Source organism: Phyllobates terribilis, unplaced genomic scaffold (assembly GCF_046119375.1).
Source record: "Phyllobates terribilis strain yellow unplaced genomic scaffold, ASM4611937v1 Scaffold_11__3_contigs__length_659146591, whole genome shotgun sequence".
Classification (NCBI taxonomy): Eukaryota; Metazoa; Chordata; class Amphibia; order Anura; family Dendrobatidae; genus Phyllobates; species Phyllobates terribilis.
In genome coordinates, this window is record NW_027362771.1 from 201,305,768 (window position 1) to 201,328,246 (window position 22,479).

General features: G+C 41.3%; 1 protein-coding gene across 1 annotated transcript in view; it reads right to left on the reverse strand.

Annotated features, from left to right (window-relative positions):
• Window positions 1–22,479, reverse strand: part of ZNF277 (zinc finger protein 277) — an 86,337-nt gene that overhangs the window by 20,654 nt on the left and 43,204 nt on the right. Inside the window, exons 5-7 of the mRNA XM_073651966.1 lie at window positions 15,274–15,365; window positions 5,030–5,140; window positions 2,752–2,884 (exon numbers count right to left, since the gene is read on the reverse strand). Coding sequence (XP_073508067.1) covers window positions 2,752–2,884; window positions 5,030–5,140; window positions 15,274–15,365 — 336 coding nt within the window. The remainder of the gene's footprint in view (window positions 1–2,751; window positions 2,885–5,029; window positions 5,141–15,273; window positions 15,366–22,479) is intronic.

Here is a 22,479-nt window from a genome sequence, read left to right on the forward strand (position 1 = left end):
ACTAGAATAGCAGTTCGTATATCACTGAGCATCCATGTTCTCTACATCAGTTACTTCTCCACTATTCCATAAAAAAAATATCTTAAAAAAATCACAACTCCTAGCATCTACACTGTGTTCCAAATTATTATGCAAATAATATTTTCTCAGATTTTCCCAAATTACCTATATGAATTGCAGTCATTGTAATTTTCCAGTCAAATAACTATTAGAGTACAATTGAAAGGTTTTTGTACAAACTGCCTATGATAACAGTATATTTTTAAAAAAATAAAAAACTCAAACTGCACTCAAAATGCATGTTCCAAATTATTACGCACAGCAGAGTTTTCAACCTTTTCATTTTAATAAAGAACAAAAAAATGGTCATTTTTGAAATTATAAGCATTAGCAGGTTATTACAAACTGAAATCAAACAGTTTTCAACTCAAAACTTTATTCTAGGTGATGTTACATTTGCACATAGGACCGCTTGTTCGAAAGGAGCTTCTGAACTCTCTCGTCCATTGAATTTGTCAGGTTTTGGATGGTTTCTGCTTCAATTGTTTTGCATGAGGACAGAATACCCTCCCAGAGCTGTTGCTTAGAGGTGAACTGCCTCCCGCCATCATAGACACTTCTTTTGATGATGCTCCAGAGGTTCTCAATGGGGTTGAGGTCAGGGGAGCATGGGGGTCACACCATAAGTTTGTCCCCTTTTATGCCCATAGCAGCCAGAGATGCAGATGTGTTATGTGCAGCATGAGACGGGGCATTATCATGCATGAAAATGATCTTGCTGCGGAATGCACGGTTCTTCTTCTTGAACCATGGCAGGAAGTGCTGTTTGAGAAACTCCACATACATTATGGAGTTCATCTTTACCCCTTCAGGGATCCTAAAGGGGCCGACAATCTCTCTCCCCATGATTCCAGCCCAAAACATTACTCCACCTCCTCCTTGTTGGCGCCGTAGCCGTGTTTGCATGGGGTGTCCATCAACCAGCCATCCTCCACTCCATCCATCTGGACCATCGAGAGTTGCACGGCACTCATTGGTGAACAAAACAGTTTTGAAGTCAGTCTTCATGTATTGTTTGGCCCACTGGAGCCATTTCTGCTTGTGTGCAGTGGATAGAGGAGGTCGACAGGATGGCGTATGCACAGCTGCAAACCTCTGAAGGACCCTGCATCTTGTTGTTCGGGGGACGTTGGAGGCACCAGCAGCTTCAAAAACTTGTCTGCTGCTATAACAAGGCTTTTTTGCCGCTGCTCTTTTAACCTGACGTAATTGCCTGTAGGAAAGAGTCCTCAATTTTCCCTTATCAGCACGCACACGTGTGTACTGTGAATCAGCTACATACTTGATTGTGCGATGATCAGGATGAAGTGTCTTGGCAATGTTGATTGTAGTCATGCCTCGACCTAAACACTCCACAATTTGTTGCTTCTCAGCAGCCGACATCCTTTTTCTTTCCCATTTTGGCAGAAAATGTAGGCTGCTTAATAATGTGGGACAGCCTTCTTAAGTAGTCTTGCCTTTCATTGGACACACCTGCCAAACTAATTAGCACAGGTGTCTGCAATTGCTTACAGTGATATAAAGAGCCCTGACAGAAATCACCATCAATGAGTTTAACTGACAAACAAACAAATTCTTCCCTTATCACTCCTAACACTTTTTCCATAATAATTTGGAACACAGTGTAGTGATTTTTGTACAAAGAATAGCTTTATTTCAACACAACCTTAAAGCAACTAAGTATGGTTTTCATGGGCAAATTATGATCCTATGTTATGAATCCCTTTATATTTTTATACTGAAGCAAAATGGGTGATGAACTCATGTTGCGTCAGAATTCTCCATTTGGCTATACATTTCTCCTGCAGTGGCTCCAAAGGGGGTTTCAAGCAGGGAATATAATCTAAGAGGTCCTTTTACCCACAAATAACATATGTAAAGGTAATTCCTCTAACAATAATTCACATGAATTAGACCACTAAACTAGTAAGTCAAAAAAAATCAAGAAAACACTGGGACAAGACAAGACATGGCTTTATATTGTCACATTAGCTTTATAATATAAGATAGTTCCTCAATTAATTTTCAGCATAGAACAGTATGTCTAACTAGCTGCTAGCCATTCTCTGTGAATGACAGGAATCAGCGAAACACGGTTTAAAGGTTTCATGTTCGGCTTTTCTTAAAGAATCGTTATTTTAAGATGCGGGCCCAACAGAATAACATTAGCTGTGGAAGCCATGGTTGACATAATTGGCCAGAGGTTTGAACCCACTCTCTATTTCAGTACGACCATAATTGAGATACACGTAAACTCGCTAATGATCAAAAATCTCCACACAATTCTCAGCACTATCTCTTTGAACAATATTTGTCGACCATGTAAGAATCATCTGTTCAAAGAAAGAAGGATCTCAAAATATTTAATGAGGAACAGCACAATGCGCCCGCACACTTCTCTGCCGTTCATCCTACAGGCTTTATTCAGATGCCCTTCTTAGTGCAGGTATAATGCACTAATGTTCTATTTAAAATAATGGGACTTTGCACATGAGGATATTTCCCTACAGTTGACTATGCAATGCTGGTATTTTACCAGTCAAGCGTAACCCGAGGAGACATCCATTCTCAAGCACCGCAAATGAACAATACATGAAGAACATCAGTAAAGCAAAGAAGTTATACTGGGAGGAAGGGAAAAGAAAGATTCTGCAAACCCTGGAGCACACAGAAGCGGAGAGAGGAACTTACCAAATAGTTTATTACGTAGTAGCGGTCATATTCCTGATTCCTGGGATTGACCTTGCGATGTTGCTTTTTTCTCATGTGATCTTTTAGAGTGTTTTTGTCTCTGAAAGTTTTTTCACAATACAAACACTGCAAGCTTAGGAAATACAATATACAAATACCATTAATACAGAAAGAAGGCCGGTTCATGTTTGTTTTTTAAATATACCTCATAAGTGCTGTATTAAGAAGCATCATTTTATTATGGTCCAAAGGCATGTAATATATTTCTGATATACACAAGTGAAACAAATGGTTATATGTTTAATACAAGGGAGGAATAATAACCATAGCTACGACTAATGGGCTCATGAAATAAAGGGGCCTGCCCAGCGCACAAAGAAAAAAAATGGAGGATGTCCAGCACTATTTAAACTGTAAGCAGCGCATCCTCCATAGTCCTAAGTCTCGGGGCCAGAAGTGAGAGGAGGTGGAGGGCTCACAGCACAACAACAGTACAGATAAACAGCATGCAGGAGGAGATAACTGCTAACAGTGTCAACTAGATACAGAAATTAGACAGAGGTCATCAGCTGCACTGGGGGGAGAGAAGGAGTGACAGCTACATCATAGGTGGTTAGTTATATGTCTGAGTGTGTATGCGTGTTTCTTCCACGGATTGGCTGCAGTGCTCACTTTACGCCCTCACTGTATGTTGATCCCAACAGATCGGCAGGGGACACGGTGCCGACTATGGAGGTATTGTACTGAATTAGGAGCTGAGTATCAATTTTTTCTCTTTTAAATATTTTATGTTTTATCAATATAACAAGTTTTGAAATACAGTATATAACTTCAGTAATTACTCAAATCATGTTATAGTGAATACAAACAAGACAATGGCAAGTAACATTAATATAGTAGAATTGAACATAAAAAAGGGGGCCCATAAAGGTGAGGGAATAAGGGAGGGAACATATGGAAAATAAGAAAGTACAAAGAAGAACTAGAAGTTGATAGAACTATGATGTGTTATGTTATGCAATTAACCTAAGGACTAGCAATTGACAATTGCGGTTGAGCATGCATTATCCAGACTTTAAAAATTTAGCTTGAGTTTCATTCATGATGCTTATAAGTTGTTCATTAGTCAAAAAGTTATATACACGGGCAAAAAATCCCAGGAATGGCATCAGGGGTGTGGAGTCGGTGTCGGTATAAAATGGACCAACTCCAACTCCTAATATACATAATGAATTGGGTACATCAGTTCAATGCAGTTTCTGGGGAATATTATTTTCATAAGAATTTGGGAAAGTTATGAAATGTCCTATTCCTGATCTAAGGGTCTAGACTTTTAGTGGAGATAAATCTGTGCTACAGTAAATTTATCACTTAAACATGAGCCATGTATGAGGGAGTCGGAGTCATGGAAATTGAGGAGTCGGAGTCAGAGGTTTGGCTTACCGACTCCACAGCCCTGAATGCAATGTGACATTTTTTCCAGGCATGGGCTATTGTTTGTTTCGCCACCAAAAAGAAAAATAGTGAGAGTTGGGCATTGAGACCAATTGAGGGTAGATGATTTGTGGTGCAACAAAGCTTACCAGGGATCCCTAATAAGGGGAGTATGGAAAATAGTATGGGCCAAGCTATATACAGGAGGCCAGAAACATACCAAACGTGCAAGATAATATCTTTGTAGGCGCACTTGGCAGGTTAACAACTATTAATAAGAGGTTATCCAGTAGTCAAAATCCTATTTGATGCCACGTTAACATGTTGAGTATTTGGTCAGTCTTTTACATCAGTATTTGTCAAAACCAGGAGTGGAACAATCAGAGGAAAAGTATAATAGAAACACGTCACCACTTCTGTATTTATCACCCACTCCTGGTTTTGGCTTACAAATACTGAGGTAAAATACTGACCAAATACTGAATGTGTGAACGTGGCCTAATCCTTAAGGGAGGCGCATTCAAAAGTTTGCTGTAAGTTCCATCCCCTCCTAGTTATGCCACTGGCTTAGTATCAGGTAATAGTGGCTGTATCATCACTTACCATAATTATAAGTGCAAAAATATCTGTCCCATAGGTAGCATAAAGAATATGCATCATCAGAATTTACATATTATTTCAATTAGTTTTTATTATATACTGATTTACCTACATTTACTGAGACTGATGCATTTTACACAAGTCAAAGTAAAATACGTGATTGGCCAAATTTTAATTGTTTTTTTTAAAATACATTTGAATAGTAATTATAGTCCTTATGTAAAAAAAAAAATAATTATAGTACCTGTCCAACTTCTTCTGTAACGTGTCCAGAAATTCATTACAATACACAATATTGTCCGGCAGACCAACATTGAATGAGTGCTCCTCGTTCATGTGATTAAACAAAACCATTCTGTAAGGAAACAGTTAAACAAGTGTTTTAAAAAAAAGAAAAAAACCCTTGATTAAAATCCTGCGGTAAGACCAGACGAGTCTGTTAGTCCACTGCAACGTGCGTTCATGACGGAGAATACCTCGAAGTGCAGATAAATGTAATGACATTCTCTCCGTAATGTTCCCGCAGCTCAGATAAAGGGCTGCCTCGCATAACTCAGGAAGGAAACAGAAGCTACAATTCTAGCAGCATGTAAAATACCAATATATATTTGTAATACATAATAAAGGTTTTAAACAATTAAGCATCCATTTTTTATTGCTCCAGGATATTGGGGGAAAAATTAAAAAAAAGACAGCCACCAGGCTTTGTACCCCATCGGAGAGCAGCATAAAATAGGGTCAGAGACCCTGATTCCAACGATGTATCACTTACTGGGATGCTTGCTGCAGTTTTGATAAAAACACAGTTTTTTCTACTGAGAATCTATGAGGTCTCTGAATTCTGAGCTCTGTAAAATCCCACCCACACCACTTAATAGCTTCTGTCTGTGTACACTGTGCATAGGCAGAAAACTGACACTCAGTGGTGAGGGCAGAGCTATACAGAGCTTATGAATATGGAGGACTACCTGGCAGCAGGTTTACTAGCCCTCTAGTAATAATCCCCTGCTGATAAAAACTGATTTTATCACAACATAAACAAGCAGCAGATTAGGTGGCAAAAACCTGCTGACATAAACTTTAAACAGTTTTGCAAATAATCTTAAACTTATGTTTTTCCATGGTTACAGACATCAGGCATGTTAGTAAGAAGCGTAACACATGACTACAGCATCAGACTACATTCATGGTTTGTTTGTCGCTTGTAACTATGGAGACAAAGTACAACAGGATATTTTAATTCTGATTATTTACAAATGTCCTTTGCTTTCAGATGCACTGAAGCAATAAAACAATTATTGCAAAATTGTACATAGCTTTTGGCAATAATGTTTTTGATGTTATTCACAAACACCTCACATTAGACATGATATTACCATATTTTTATGAAAATGGGACCACTATAATTGTCACTAGTGCTATTACTGAGATATGAAATGTGACGGCCATATGAAAAGGCCTGATGCATATAAGACTAACGTCGGCCGACCATCTAATGTATATGGGGACCTCCAAATGTCCCCCGATAGATGATGGTGGGCAACAGAAGGATATGACGTGTCTGGTTCCGGACTGCCAAACCTTTCATTCTCTGACAGCAACTCTCTCATAAGGAACATAGGAGAAGGGAGAGAGCTGCAGGCCACACGATCTGCTGAACTAAAGTGTATGAGAGGTTTAAATCCTTATTAGTTTCTGCTTGGCAACCAGGGACGTAACGAGCGAGGTCACAGAGGGCCTGCAATATACGCCGCTGGCCAACCAGGGGGAAGGCAGCGGACATCGGGTACACTCATTGACGTCTCATGGCAGTGACGTCATGCGATTGGCCAGTGGTGTTTATTGCAGCGCAGGGAGTCGGGGAGTCCCACCACTGTAATACACTTCCAGCAGATCCAGCTGAAGTAGGGCTCCCCTCCCAGACGAGCCAGGAAGAAGACAACGAAGAGGAAGGTGACAAGAATGGCCCAGGATGAGGGACATCTATACCAGAAAAGGGGCCCAGGATGGGGAAAATATATACCTGGATGGGAGACATATACAGTCATGGCCGAAAGGGTCGGAACCATTGAAATTGTTCCAGAAAATGAAGTATTTCTCCCAGAAAATTATTGCAATTACACATGTTTTGCTATACACATGATTATTTCCTTTGTGTGTGTTGGAACAAAAAAAAAACTGAAAAAAAGGCAAATTGGACATAATATCACACAAAACCCCAAAAATGGACCGACAAAATTGTTGGCACCCTCAACTTAAATATTTGGTTGTACACCCTTTGGAATAAATAACTGCAATCAATCGCTTCCTATAACCATCAATCAGTTTCTTACACCTCTCAACTGGAATTTTGGACCACTCTTCTTTTGCAAACTGCTCCAAGTCTCTAATACTTGAAGGGTGTCTTCTCCCAATAGCAATTTTAAGATCTCTCCACAAGTGTTCAATGGGATTTAGATCCGGTCTAATTGCTGGCCACTTCAGAACTCTCCAGCGCTTTGTTTTCATTCATTTCATTTCTGGGTGCTTCTTGAAGTATGTTTGTCCTGCTGGAAGACCCACGACCTAGGATGCAAATCTAGCTTTCTGACACTGGGCACTATATTGTGACCCAAAATCTGTTGGTAATCTTTAGATCTCATGATGCCTTGCACACAGTCAGTCAATGTACCCAGTGTAAGAGGCAGCAAAACAACCCCAAAACATCTTTGAACCTCCACCATATTTGACTGTAGGTACGGTTTTCTTTTCTTTGAAGGACTCATTCCGTTTTCAGTAAATAGTAGAATGATGTGCTTTACCAAAAAGCTCGATCTTGACCTCATCTGTCCACAAGACGCTTTTCCAGAAGGATTTTGCTTTACTCACGTACATTTGTCTAGCTTTTTTATGTTTCTGTGTCAGCAGTGGAGTCCTCCCGGGTCTCCTACCGTAGCGTTTAATTTCATTCAAATGTCGACGTATAGTTTGCGCTGACACTGATGCACCTTGGGCCTGCAGGACAGCTTAAATTTCTTTGGAACTTGATTGGGGCTGCTTATCCACCATCTGAACTATCCTGTGTTGCAACCTTTCATCAATTTTTCTCTGCAGTCCGCGTCCAGGGAGATTAGCTGCAGTGCCATGGGTTGTAAACTTCTTGACTATGTTGCTCATCTTGGACAAAGGAACATCAAGATCTCTGGAGATGGACTTGTAACCTTGAGATTTTTCATATTAGATATTTTTCAACAATTTTGGTTTTCAAGTCCTCAGACAGTTCTCTTCTCCTCTTTCTGTTCTCCATGCTTAGTGTGGCACACACAGACACACAATGCAAAGATTGAGTAAACTTCTCCACTTTTTATCTGGTTTCAGGTGTGATTTTCATATCGGACACACCTGTTACTTGCCAGAAGTGAGTTTGAACGTACATCACATGCTTGAAACAAAGTTGTTTACCCCAAATTTTGGAAAAGTACCAACACTTTTGTCCAGTCCATTTTTGGGGTTTAGTGTGAAATGATGTCCAATTTGACTTTTTTGCTATGTTTTTTTTTGTGTTGTTCCAATACACACAAAAGAAATAAACACGTGTATAACAAAACGTAGAATCATAGAATGGTAGAGTTGGAAGGGACCTCCTGGGTCATCTGGTCCAACCCCCTGCTCAAAGCAGGATTCACTAAATCATCTCAGACAGATGTCTGTCCAGCCTCTGTTTGAAGACTTCCATTGATGGAGAACTCACCACCTTTCGTGGAAGCCTGTTCCACTCATTGATCACCCTCACTATCAAAGTTTTTTCTAATATCTAATCTGTATCTTCTCCCATTCAGTTTCATCCCATTGCTTCTAGTCTTTCCTTGTGCAAATGAGAATAAAGCTGATCCTTCTACAATGTGACATTCCTTGAGATATTTGTAGACAGCTTTTAAGTCTCCTCTCAGTCTTCTTTTTTGCAAGCTAAACATTCCCAAATCCTGCAACCGTTCCTCATAGGACATGGTTTGCAGACCGGTCACCATTCTGGTCGCTCCTCTCTGAACTTGCTCCATGTCTTTTTTAAAATGTGGTGCCCAAAACTGAACACAGTATTCCAGATGAGGTCTGACCAAAGAGGAATAAAGTGCGAAAATAATTGCAATAATGATGTAATTGTAATAATTTTCTGGGAGAAATACTTTATTTTCTGAAACAATTTCAAGGGGGCCACCACTTTCGGCCATGAGTGTACATGTCCCCCATCCTTGTATATATGTCCCTCATCCTGGGTCCTTTCCTGATATATATGTTCCCGTTCTGCAAAAAAAAAAAAAAAAACATTCTTCTCACCTTCCTCTGCTTCTTTGATGTGCAGCGGCTTCCTCTTCTTCCACTTTTGGCCATGACTGTATACCAGGATGGGGGGCTATATATACCAAGATGGAAGATATTTATACCAGGATGGGGACATATTTTCCATATATACCAGGATGAAAGACATATATACAAGGATGGTTGACATACAGCTCTGGCAAAAATTAAGAGACCACTGCAAAATTTTCAGTTTCTCTAATTTTCTCTTTATAGTTATATTTTTGAGTAAAATGTACATTGTTGTTTTTAGTCTATAAACTACTGACAACATGTCCCCGAAATTCAAAGCTAAAAATGTTGTATTTATTTGCAGCAAATGATAAAGCGTCAAAATACTAAAAAAGAAACAGTGCTTTCAGACCTCAAATTACTCATGTTTTAACTCAGGAAGAGTTCAGAAATCAATATTTGGTGGAAGAACCATGATTTTTAATCACAGCTTTCATGCGTCTTGGCATGCTTTCCACCAGTCTTTCCATGCTTTCCAATAGAAAACTGTTAAGTGGTCTCTTAATTTTTGCCAGAGCAGTATATACCAAGATGGGGGATATATATACAGTACAGACCAAAAGTTTGGACACACCTTCTTATTTAAAGATTTTCCTGTATTTTCATGACTATGAAAATTGTACATTCACACTGAAGGCATCAAAACTATGAATTACCACACGTGGCATTATATACTTAACAAAAAAGTGTGAAACAACTGAAAATATGTCTTATATTCTAGGTTCTTCACAGTAGCCACCTTTTGCTTTGATGACTGCTTTGCACACTCTTGGCATTCTCTTGATGAGCTTCAAGAGGAAGTCACCGGAAATGGTTTTCACTTCACAGGTGTGCCCTGTCAGGTTTAATAAGTGGGATTTCTTGCCTTATAAATGGGGTTGGGACCATCAGTTGTGTTGTGCAGACGTCAGGTGGATACACAGCTGATAGTCCTACTGAATAGACTGTTAGAATTTGTATTATGGCAAGAAAAAAGCAGCTAAGTAAAGAAAAACGAGTGGCCATCATTACTTTAAGAAATGAAGGTCAGTCAGTGCAAAAAATTGGGAAAACTTTGAAAATTTCCCCAAGTGCAGTTGCAAAAACCATCAAGCGCTACAAAGAAACTCGCTCACATGAGGACCGCCCCAGGAAAGGAAGACCAAGAGTCACCTCTGCTTCTGAGGATAAGTTTATCCGAGTCACCAGCCTCAGAAAATGCAGGTTAACAGCAGCTCAGATTAGAGACCACGTCAATGCCACACAGAATTCTAGCAGCAGACACATCTCTACAACAACTGTTAAGAGGAGACTTTGTGCAGCAGGCCTTCATGGTAAAATAGCTAGGAAACCATTGCTAAGGACAGGCAACAAGCAGAAGGAACTTGTTTGGGCTAAAGAACACAGGAATGGACATTAGACCAGTGGAAATCTGTGCTTTGGTCTGATGAGTCCAAATTGAGATCTTTGGTTCCAACCACCGTGTCTTTGTGCGACGCAGAAAAGGTGTACGGATGGACTCTACATGCCTGGTTCCCACCGTGAAGCATGGAGGAGGAGGTGTGATGGTGTGGGGGTGCTTTGCTGGTGACACTGTTGGGGATTTATTCAAAACTGAAGGCATACTGGACAAGCATGGCTACCACAGCATCTTGCAGCGGCATGCTAATCCATCTGGTTTGCGTTTAGTTGGACCATCATTTATTTTTCAACAGGACAATGACCCCAAACACACCTCCAGGCTGTGTAAGGGCTATTTGACCAAGAAGGAGAGTGATGGGGTGCTACGCCAGATGACCTGGCCTCCACTGTCACCAGACCTGAACCCAATCGAGATGGTTTGGGGTGAGCTGGACCGCAGAGTGAAGGCAAAAGGGCCAACAAGTGCTAAGCATCTCTGGGAACTCCTTCAAGATTGTTTGAAGACCATTTCCGGTGACTACCTCTTGAAGCTCATCAAGAGAATGCCAAGAGTGTGCAAAGCAGTCATCAAAGCAAAAGGTGGCTACTTTGAAGAACCTAGAATATAAGACATATTTTCTGTTTCACACTTTTTTGTTAAGTATATAATTCCACATGTGTTAATTCATAGTTTTGATGCCTTCAGTGTGAATGTACAATTTTCATAGACATGAAAATACAGAAAAATCTTTAAATGAGAAGATGTGTCCAAACTTTTGGTCTGTACTGTACCAAGAAAGGGGACATACTGTATATACCAAAAAAGGGGGAATATAAATCGGGAAGAGGCCGAGGATGGGAGGCATATATACCAGGCTGGGGGACCTATATACCTGAATGAGAGATATATATACCAGAATGGTTGACATATATACCAGGATAGGGGACATACAGGTGCTTCTCACTAAATTAGAATATAATCAAAAAGTTAATTTATTTCAGTTCTTCAATACAAAAAATGAAACTCATATATTATATAGCGTCATTACAGAGTGATTATTTCAAGTGTTTATTTCTGTTAATGTTGATGATTATAGCTTACAGCCAATGAAAACACAAAAGTCATTATCTCAGTAAATTAGAATACTTTATAACAGCAGCTTGAAAAAGGTTTTTTAAAATCCGAAATGTTGTCCTACTGAAATGTATGCTCCGTAAATGCACTCAATACTTGGTCGGGGATCCTTTTGCATCAATTACTGCATCAATGCGGCGTGGCATGGAGGCGATCAGCCTGTGGCACTGCTGAGGTGTTATGGAAGCCCAGGTTGCTTTGATAGCAGCAGCCTTCAGCTCGTCTGCATTGTTGGGTCTGGTGTCGCTCATCTTCCTCTTGACAATACTCCATAGATTCTCTATGGGGTTAAGGTCAGGCGAGTTTGCTGGCCAATCAAGCACAGTGATACTGTTGTTTTTAAACCAGGTATTGATACTTTTGGCAGTGTGGACAGGTGCCAGGTCCTGCTGGAGAATGAAATTTCCATCTCCAAAAAGCTTGTCGCCAGAGGGAAGCATGAAGTGCTCTAAAATTTCCTGGTAGACGGCTGCGCTGACTTTGGTCTTGATAAAACACAGTGGACCTACACCAGATGACATGGCTCCCCAAACCATCACCGATTGTGGAAACTTTACACTAGACCTCAAGCAGCTTGGATTGTGGCCTCTCCACTCTTCCTCCAGACTCTGGGACCTTGACTTCCAAATGAAAATTGGAACTCTGGGTCCTTGTGGAGTGTGATAATGACTGCCTTCTGGACATCTGTCAAGTCAGCAGTCTTCCCCATGACTGTGGAGCCTACTAAAACAGACTAAGGGGCCTTTTTAAACGCTTCGGAAGCCTTTGCAGGTGTTTTTTGTTAATTATTCTAATTTACTGAGATAATGACTTTTGTGTTTTCAATGGCTGTAAGCCATAATCATCAACATTAACAGAAATAAACACTTGAAATAGATCACTCTGTTTGAAATGACTCTATATAATGAGTTTCACTTTTTGTATTGAAAAAAAATAATTTTTTGATGATATTCTAATTTAGTGAGATGCACCTGTATATACCAAGATGGAGGACATATATATCAGGATGAGAGACATATATACCAGTAAGAAGCCCAGCATGGGGGACATATATACCAGGATGGGGGACACACAGTGGCTTGCGAAAGTATTCACTCCTCTTGGCTTTTTACCTATTTTGTTACATTCGACCGGTGTTTAAATATTTTTGTAGTCCGATTTGTGTGTGATGCATCAGTATTAAACAGTCTAAGTTGGTGAAGTGAAGTTTGAAAAATATAGGCATAAATTAAATTTATGGGATCAAATAACTAAAAATTGGCATGTGCATATGTATTCACCCCTTTTGCGATGAAGAATTAAAAAATTTCTGGTTCAAGCAATTACCTTCATAAGTCACATTCTTAGTGAAAGGAAGTCCTCCTGTGTGCAATCTAAGTGTCACATGGCCTGTCAGTATATACACACCTGACAGCACGTTCATGCTGTGACTGGTCAGTCAGATTGACTGACCGATCACAACGCCTTGAGTGCGGGGACCGCCGGCATGGGTCCCTGCACCTCTTCCCGTGCATCTCAGCTGTCATGGACAGCTGTTGGCCCGAAACGGTCACTGCATGTTTACACACAGTGACAGTTTAAAGTCATGACGGGGATAGCACATCATAGTGTGGGAACGGACACCCACTCATGACGTGCTCTGTCAGTCATTGGGCGTTAATGTGAAAAGAGGTTATACTTTATTTATAGAGTACAGACCAAAAGTTTGGACACACCTTCTCATTTAAAGATTTTTCTGTATTTTCATGACTATGAAAATTGTACATTCACACTGAAGGCATCAAAACTATGAATTAACACATGTGGAATTATATACTTAACAAAAAAGTGTGAAACAACTGAAAATATGTCTGATATTCTAGGTTCTTCAAAGTAGCCACCTTTTGCTTTGATGACTGCTTTGCATACTCTTGGCATTCTCTTGATGAGCTTCAAGAGGTAGTCACCGGAAATGGTTTTCACTTCACAGGTGTGCCCTGTCCGGTTTAGTAAGTGGGATTTCTTGCCTTATAAATGGGGTTGGGACCATCAGTTGTGTTGTGCAGAAGTCAGGTGGATACACAGCTGATAGTCCTACTGAATAGACTGTTTGAATTTGTATTGTGGCAAGAAAAAAGCAGCTAAGTAAAGAAAAACGAGTGGCCATCATTACTTTAAGAAATGAAGGTCAGTCAGTGTGACAAATTGGCAAAACTTTGAATGTGTCTCCAAGTGCAGTTGCAAAAACCATCAAGCGCTACAAAGAAACTGGCTCACATGAGGACCGCCCCAGGAAAGGAAGACCAAGAGTCACCTCTGCTTCTGAGGATAAGTTTATCCGAGTCACCAGACTCAGAAATCGCAGGTTAACAGCAGCTCAGATTAGAGACCAGGTCAATGCCACACAGATTTCTAGCAGCAGACACATCTCTAAACAACTGTTAAGAGGAGACTTTGTGCAGCAGGCCTTCATGGTAAAATAGCTGCTAGGAAACCACTGCTAAGGACAGGCAACAAGCAGAAGAGACTTGTTTGGGCTAAAGAACACAAGGAATGGACATTAGACCAGTGGAAATCTGTGCTTTGGTCTGATGAGTCCAAATTTGAGATCTTTGGTTACAACCACCGTGTCTATGTGCGACGCAGAAAAGGTGAATGGATGGACTCTACATGCCTGGTTCCCACCGTGAAGCATGGAGGAGGAGGTGTGATGGTGTGGGGGTGCTTTGCTGGTGACACTGTTGGGGATTTATTCAAAATTGAAGGCATACTGAACCAGCATGGCTACCACAGCATCTTGCAGCGGCATGCTATTCCATCCGGTTTGTGTTTAGTTGGACCATCATTTATTTTTCAACAGGACAATGACCCCAAACACACCTCCAGGCTGTGTAAGGGCTATTTGACCAAGAAGGAGAGTGATGGGGTGCTACGCCAGATGACCTGGCCTCCACAGTCACCAGACCTGAACCCAATCGAGGTGGTTTGGGGTGAGCTGGACCTCAGAGTGAAGGCAAAAGGGCCAACAAGTGCTAAGCATCTCTGGGAACTCCTTCAAGATTGTTGGAAGACCATTTCCGGTGACTACCTCTTGAAGCTCATCAAGAGAATGCCAAGAGAGTGCAAAGCAGTCATCAAAGCAAAAGGTGGCTACTTTGAAGAACCTAGAACATAAGACATATTTTCAGTTGTTTCACACTTTTTTGTTAAGTATATAATTCCACATGTGTTAATTCATAGTTTTGATGCCTTCAGTGTGAATGTACAATTTTCATAGTCATGAAAATACAGAAAAATCTTTAAATGAGAAGGTGTGTCCAAACTTTTGGTCTGTACTGTATGTCTCAGTTTTCTATCATTGGTGCCTTTCACAATGCAATATCTGATAAAAGCATTGTAGTGAAACATCTGTCACCAAATTATTTTTGTGACTTGTGTGTATTTTTCTCTAAGTATAACACCTTTTATTTTATCTTGAACTTACTTTTCATGTTACACATAAAAATAATCAGTGAGAACTGCACACCTATATCAACATCATAAAAAGTTATTGTTCCATCTGTGTTTTTATTTTAGAGTCAAAAGTGAACGCACATAATTGGCGTAAAGCAACAAAGCTGAAAAGGCAGAATAAAATAACATCAAACCTGTTTCCTTTAAATTCCTCACTGCAAAACATGCACAATCTCAGAAAACGTGTGTCTGATCTCTCCTGCTGCTGCTGTCCCAAGATGTTCTTCTGTAATTCAACAGAAAAATAAATAAAAAGGTCAGACTAAAATTTAAATGGAATCTGTTAACAGGTTTTTGCTAAATTATCTGAAGACAGAATGAGGTAGGGGTTAAAACACAGATTTCAGCATAGCCTCTCTTTATCAAGCTCAGGTTTTATTTGCTTAGTCCAGGAACCCACTATCAGTATTTGGTCAGTATTTTTTCTCAGGAGTGGGAGCCAAAACCAGGAGTGGGTGATAAATGCAGAATTGGTGACTTGTTTCTATTAAACCTTTTCTCTGATTGTTCCTCACGTGGTTTTGGCTCCCACTCCTGAAAAAAAATACTAACCAAATACTGACCAAATACTGACCAAATACTGATAATGGGGTCGTTGGCTTACAATGATTGTTTTAGCACCAGTAGTTTAAAGTATCATTGCTGTGACTACCTAGGGCCAGGGTCCCACATATCCCCTCCTGTGATAAGCAGATCACGGTCTACACATAATGTGGCATCCCGGTACTCGTTCTACTACTGCTAAATGAGACAGCTGTAGAGTTGTATTAGATTTGTTCCATTTTGTGCACTGAATTAGGGGATATAATACAGTGCATTGTAAACTGTACTTGTTTGCATTGTAAATTGTACTTTCCTGCCATCTGCTGGCCAATGTGTGTATATGAAGAAATGATTAATCTCCACACAACAAGGTGGCTATAGCAATGGCTGGGAGGAGTCTCCCAGCTCAGGGCTCACTCCGACTGAATGCTGGTACAGACCAGTTGTGGGTGGTTCCTGCTGCCTCAGGAAGATAGAGGAGAGACTATTTTCTCAGAGAAGAGTTTTTAATGCCAGTCTACGCTGAGGGGATGTTTTTCCTCACATAATCTCCTTCACAAAAAGAGTGAAGTGTCTTCCAGTCAGGAGAGGGAAAGCTGTACATGGACTCTCCTGCTCTCTGGTTATCCTGATTGCTTCTAGCCAGGAACAGATCCACGTGGCTGCCATGCCACTGACTTTGCTTAAACCTCCCCCCTGCGAGAGGGAACGGTGGGATAAAACTGAGCACATCCACTCTTTAGTGTGCTTCCACAGAGAGCCAATCTGTGAAGGTCCCTGCATCAGTGTAATATTTCCTGGACTGTGCATAGCATTTCCTGTACTAGCAAGTGAAGAGAACTCTGCTCGAGCCGCCCTGGACAATAACAATGCTTGTCTCATGAGGAGAAAACCATAACTTCTGTATGCACAATATACTGTGAACTTTACCTGTAAGAGAGACTGTAGAGACTGTACTCTGTTACCTCATTCAGTGAAATTGTTATGTTTACAAGTTCACCTGCGTGTCTGGCTGCTTGAGATTGCACAAACATCACGGGCACCCCAAAACCTGCACCCAGACACCACCACTACAGGAGGGCAACCGGGGGGTCCTATACCATCCACAAGTGCCACCTCCCGCTTTTTAAATTGTTGTGGACACGAGGGAAGTGTTGAGGGGTCCAGCGACCCACTTCAGCTACCGTGACATCATTATCTGCTACCAGTGAGGCTACACGCTCCAGCTGGCCCTTCTGCAACATCTGGCGCCTCCCCAGTGGCCCACCACAATAGTACACAGAGAGCCTGGTGTGGGCGGGGTTAGCTTCCTCAGCTCTGCTTCATTGCTAAATCTGAAAGCTCTGATTGTGTCAGAAAGGCTGCACCCAGTAATCTAAGTGATACATCGTTGGATTCAGCTTCTCTTCGCCTACATCATGCTGCTTTCAGATGAGGTAGCAAAAACCTGCTGACAGGTTCCCTTTAAGCACAAGCTGTCCTATTTTTTTTTTTTTTTTATTAATGGCCCTAAAAGTATCCAATGTAATATTATAGCAAAAGAACTATTAAATCATCCTGGTAAAATTCCCTAAATCTGGTGGGCTTGCTGGTGTTTTTTGACTTGTCCTTCAGTAATGACATGCCATAAATGTGCACATGGCTTCTGCAATCACTGACCCATGCAGTGAGGCATACAACTTGTCTCTTCAGAAAGAAAGAGGACTCGAACTTTAGTGCCACCTGTAGGAAGTAGCAATCCTAAAATTCAATACAGACTCTCTAACGAGCCTTGTCACATGACTTAGGATAAAAGTTAGAACCAGAATCTCAATTTGCAGACACTGTGTTTCGGGGTACTGCACCTTGTCAGTGGAAATGCTTGACATGTCACTCTCTGTAAAGAGAAATGTTACCCCTTGGATCCCGGTCAGACACCTCCCTCCCAGCCAAACCAGATCTCACACTTTGCACTGACAAGGGGCAGTACCCTGAAACACAGTGTCTGGAAGATGAAATTATTGTTCTGGCTTTTATCCTAAGTCATGTGACAAGGCTCGTTATTGACTTTTAGGATTGCTACTTCCTATAGGTGGTTCAAGTCCTCTTCCTCTCTGAAGAGACAATTTGCATATTTCCCAGAGGAGCATTGCGGCTTAAAAGTTTCCTCACCTAGGTATGCTTGACAGCTTACTCTCCACAAGGAGAAACATGATGCATACATGAACGGCACAAGCAATGTTGGACTGGGGTGCCAAGGGCCCACCAGTAACCAACTCCAGGGCCCCACCTTTAACTACATGCAAATGTGACATTATCCTCAATTACAAATTTATATAACAATGAACTGGGTAGATTATTACAGGAGTAAGATGCTGCCTTTGTCTGTACATAGTGAATCATGTATATTGTGCCAAGTACTGCTCATATAAGAGGGTGGTGGCCCAATCTTGCACAAGGGCCCACCGGAGGATTCTCTGGCTCACCTGTGGGCCAGTCCAAGCCTGGGCACACGATCACTAAGGCCAATGTTTTACTATAGCAGTCACAAGCTCATGTACAGCACATTAGTATCGGGAATCTAGTATTGGGTAGCGCTGGGGGTCAGAAGAAATGTATGAACTTCAATTTCACCTTTAAAAAAATATATCTGTAATTAAACTTCTTGTGACCTTGCAATTTACAATTTTTGCGCTTATATGCGTATTACACACATATTAAATCTGCATATCCTCCACATCTAATGTAATTCTAAGAGAAAAATCCAAACAAAGTTCAACGTACCCGCAAAAGAAATCAACATGTCACAGATTTGAAACATACCACTTTACGTGGCATAAAAAAAAAAATCACAGGGGCAATGAGATTTCTATAAATTCTATCAACTTTGCTGGAACTGTTAGATACCAAGGTTTTGGCACAGCAGAAATACGCAGAGACAAAAACTTACCAAAAACTCATAGCATGAACTTAAGCATTTATCATATGGGGTTAAATTATATTATATTTTGATAGATCCAACTTTTATGAACATGGCGATATGGAATAGGTTTATCAGTTGAAATTTGTTATATGTCTTTATTTTTAATGGGTGAAAAAAGTGTGTTTTTTTATTATTTATATATTTTTTTCTAGATTTGTAAAAACGTTCTAAAGTAGCATACATGGAGAAGTACAAGCCCCCCACTTGATAACACCCACTGGCACTTTTAAAAAAAAGTTAACTCATTAGGTGACAAGCAAAATAAAAAAAAAATGGTTTTATTCCGCTCTGTAGACACGATAGGATCCGGTGTCCAATTTAATATGAAAAATTTGGTGAAAAGTCCTCTTTAAAAGCAAAACAGATGTCTGAAGATAGGCTATCACTGACTCGCTACTCCTTCTGTGTCACTGTAAAATAAAACCAGAGCAGTTACTAATCAGGACTAATGTGGCCGTAGATCTTTGGAAGAAAGCCAATGTGCGAGGTTTTATTTCAGTTCAATCAACCACAAATTATTTGTTTGGCCCAAAATGAAGAACAATGTAGATTCTTAGTGTTGTCAATTACAAAAGAATTGTTAATCATGTTTTAGCTCTTTACCATTACATATGTATGTAATTGCTCTAAACGAATGGAGGAACAAGCATATTGAGAAGCGAGATCTGCATGTGGCAGTTTCACTGTCTCTGCTAAACATCTGTTGCATCTTACAAACACATGGTAAAGGGATTTAAGGTATTAATATTTATTTGGAAGCTGCAACTGAAATATTTTAAAACTGTAGCACCAAATGTTATGCACGTAATGGAAACGTGTTGCAAGATATCAAAAGCGAGGAGCTCTCAGATAAAAAGAGCATTGCATTCCATACTGAATTAATAGAGGTAATAATACAGGTGGACAGCAGATCTGGTTATCACAACTCCTAACATACAGTATATATGAACCATTAATCTGCACACTGGTGGAGGCGGAAAAATAGCTTCTAGTTTGTTCTTCTTTTACAGAATATATGTCTAACATCCTGTGTAGGCCACTAGCTATAGTACCTAAATGTAAACATTTGGTATCAACATTTCAGTGTACACGTTGTTTCTGATGACATGTAGTATAACATAATTTCTGGCCATTATATGACTTGCATCCATTATTTTTCATCAGTTCAGTACTCTGCATGCTCTGTCTGTCCTGGTGGCAGCAGGCAAGCTACTAAGCTGTCTGCCATACACAGTACACAGAAATAAATGGATTCCTACTTTCTGTCACACAGACTGAAGTAGCAGCATGGAAGAAATTATACAGCAGTACTGATCTGTGTGGCTGTGAATCCTGCACTGAAGAGAAATACATTTGCTGAAAGCAGCAGTGCAATCTCTCTCTCTCGGCCTGTGTCACGGGTGTGTCAGGTGTGACAGACAGTCGCTCTGGATCTGGCTGTAGAAGGTCACTGCCCTTGGCATTGCAGATGCCTTCTTGATCCTCTCATCTCTGTGGTATAGTTATATCCTTCTACCTTTAGGACCCAGAAGCGACCTCAACCTTCTGCTACTGACTGATACACCCTTGCTTGGTAGTTAAAACCTCTCAGTTTCTCCAGAGTTGCCATTGATAGTTCTATGTACCTCTGTGCAGGCTTGGAGTATTAGCAGTCGGCTTGTCTCGTCTTTGGTGCCCTTGGAGGACAGTTGGCATGATCTCTCTGGTGTCTGCTCAAGCTAAATGTATCCCCTTTGTTTGTTTATCTTGTTGTCTTCAGTTTGCAGTGGGACTGACTAGTGCTCACCCCGTCCCCTCCCTATCTAGAGCCTAGCTCTAGGGACATTCAGGGTTTAGGTTCCTGCTCGGCGATAGGTGCAGAACCTATATAGGGACGATAGGCAGATCTAATGTCACCCTCCCTACCCTAGAGATCTCCACTCCCACTTTCCGTAGTTGTTGGGCTCCCTTCCCTCTCTTCCCGTTGCTGTACACTTATTCCTCCCCTCACCTTGCGTGACATTATCACCGGCCGTGCAAAAAAAAGAAAAAAAAACTGACACTTTTTTTTTTTTTTTTTTTTGTGTGTGTGTGTGTGTGTCTTTCTTCTTTTTTTTGGGGTGTGTTTTATTTTCCTTCTCCCTTGGTTCATGGATCCCGTTGCAATGCTGACAGTGCAGCAGCACAAGCTGTTTCAGGAGGTGACTGACCTCCGCTCTGAAGTTCAGCAGCAGCTGCAGGTCCCTAATGTTGGGGTCTCAGCGGGTAGACCGGTCCCAGCTTGAACCCAAAATTGCCCTCCCGAACAGGTTTTCAGGAGGTAGGGACAAGTTTTTTGTGTTCAAGGAAGGTTGCAAATTATATTTTAAACTTCATCCTTACTCCTCTAGAGATGAGGAGCAGAGAGTGGGGATTGTGATCTCACTGTTGCAAGGAGATCCTCAATTCTGGGCTCTCTGCCACAGGGTTCTGTTTTTCTCCAGTCAGTGGAGGGGTTTTTCGGGGGCTCTAGCCCTCATTTATAATGATCCTGACCGTATCTCCTTGGCTGAGTCCAGGCTGCGTCGCCTTCAGCAGGGGAATCGGTCAGTGGAGACGTACAGCTCCAAATTCCGCAGATGGGCAACCGATACCAAATAGAATGATCCGGCTCTTAGAAGCCAATTTTGTCAGGGCCTTACTGAAAGGTTGAAAAATATCTTGGCAGTGTATTAAACCCTGGAGTCCTTGGAGGCTGCCATGTCATTGGCTATATGTGTTGATAGACACCTGTGGGAAAAATGGGTGAGAACACCTTCATCGGAGCCCTCTTTTTGGAGTAATGACCCTTTGCCGGGGGGCGGTCTGGGAGTGAACCAGTGCTGGTGGAGGTGAAAGAACCCATGCAGTTAGGGAAAACATACGATGCAGAGGCACCCCCTGAGATCAACAAAAAAAAGAGCGCGTGTTTTTTGTGTGGAAAAAAGGGCTATTTTATTGGGGCCTGTCCCTTCATTCCTAGGCAAAATGAAGCTCGATTAACCCCTGGTAGTCTGGAGTTGGATAATCAGGGGGTGTGTTTGTCATCAACCTGCAGTTCTTCGTTTGTTCTGTCAGCAGAGGTGGTGCTACAGAGTAGCACGGAGAAAATGTCTGTGTTTGTAGACAGTGGAGCTGTAGTCGGCATGGTTGATGCTGAGTTTGTGAGAACTCATGGGCAGCTTGCTGTACTTTAGCGAAGCCCATTCCTATTTTTGCCATTGACTCAGCGCCACTTGCAAAGAAAGCTCTGACTCAGATTGTACATAATGTAAGACTTCGGATCTGTTCATTGTGAGAGAATTCCTTGTTATGTCCTGGACGGCCTTCCCACTCCAATTGTACTTGGTTTACCCTGGTTGGTGAAACATAATCTGATTATTGAATGGGGAGATTACTGCCATGAGAACTGTTTGCAGAAAGGGAAATGTTTAAACATCTGGCCTCAGAACCAGAAAACTGGTCCTGAGACCACTCGTAGAAGGGGCGAGGGGCAGGGGGGTACTGTCACGGGTGTGTTAGGTGTGACAGACAGTCGCTCTGGATCCGGCTGTAGAAGGTCACTGCGCTTAGCATTGCAGACGCCTTCTTGATCCTCTCATCTCTGTAGTATAGTTATATCCTTCTCCCCTTTAGGACCTAGAAGCGACCTCAACCTTCTGCTGCTGATTGACACACCCTTGCTTTGTAGTAAAACACTCTTAGTTTCTCCAGAGTCAACGGTGATAGTTCTATGTACCTCTGTGCAGGCTTGGAGTACTAGCAGTTGGCTTGTCTCGTCTTTGGGGCCCTTGGAGGACAGTTGGCGTTATCTCTCTGGTGTCTGCTCAAGCTAAGT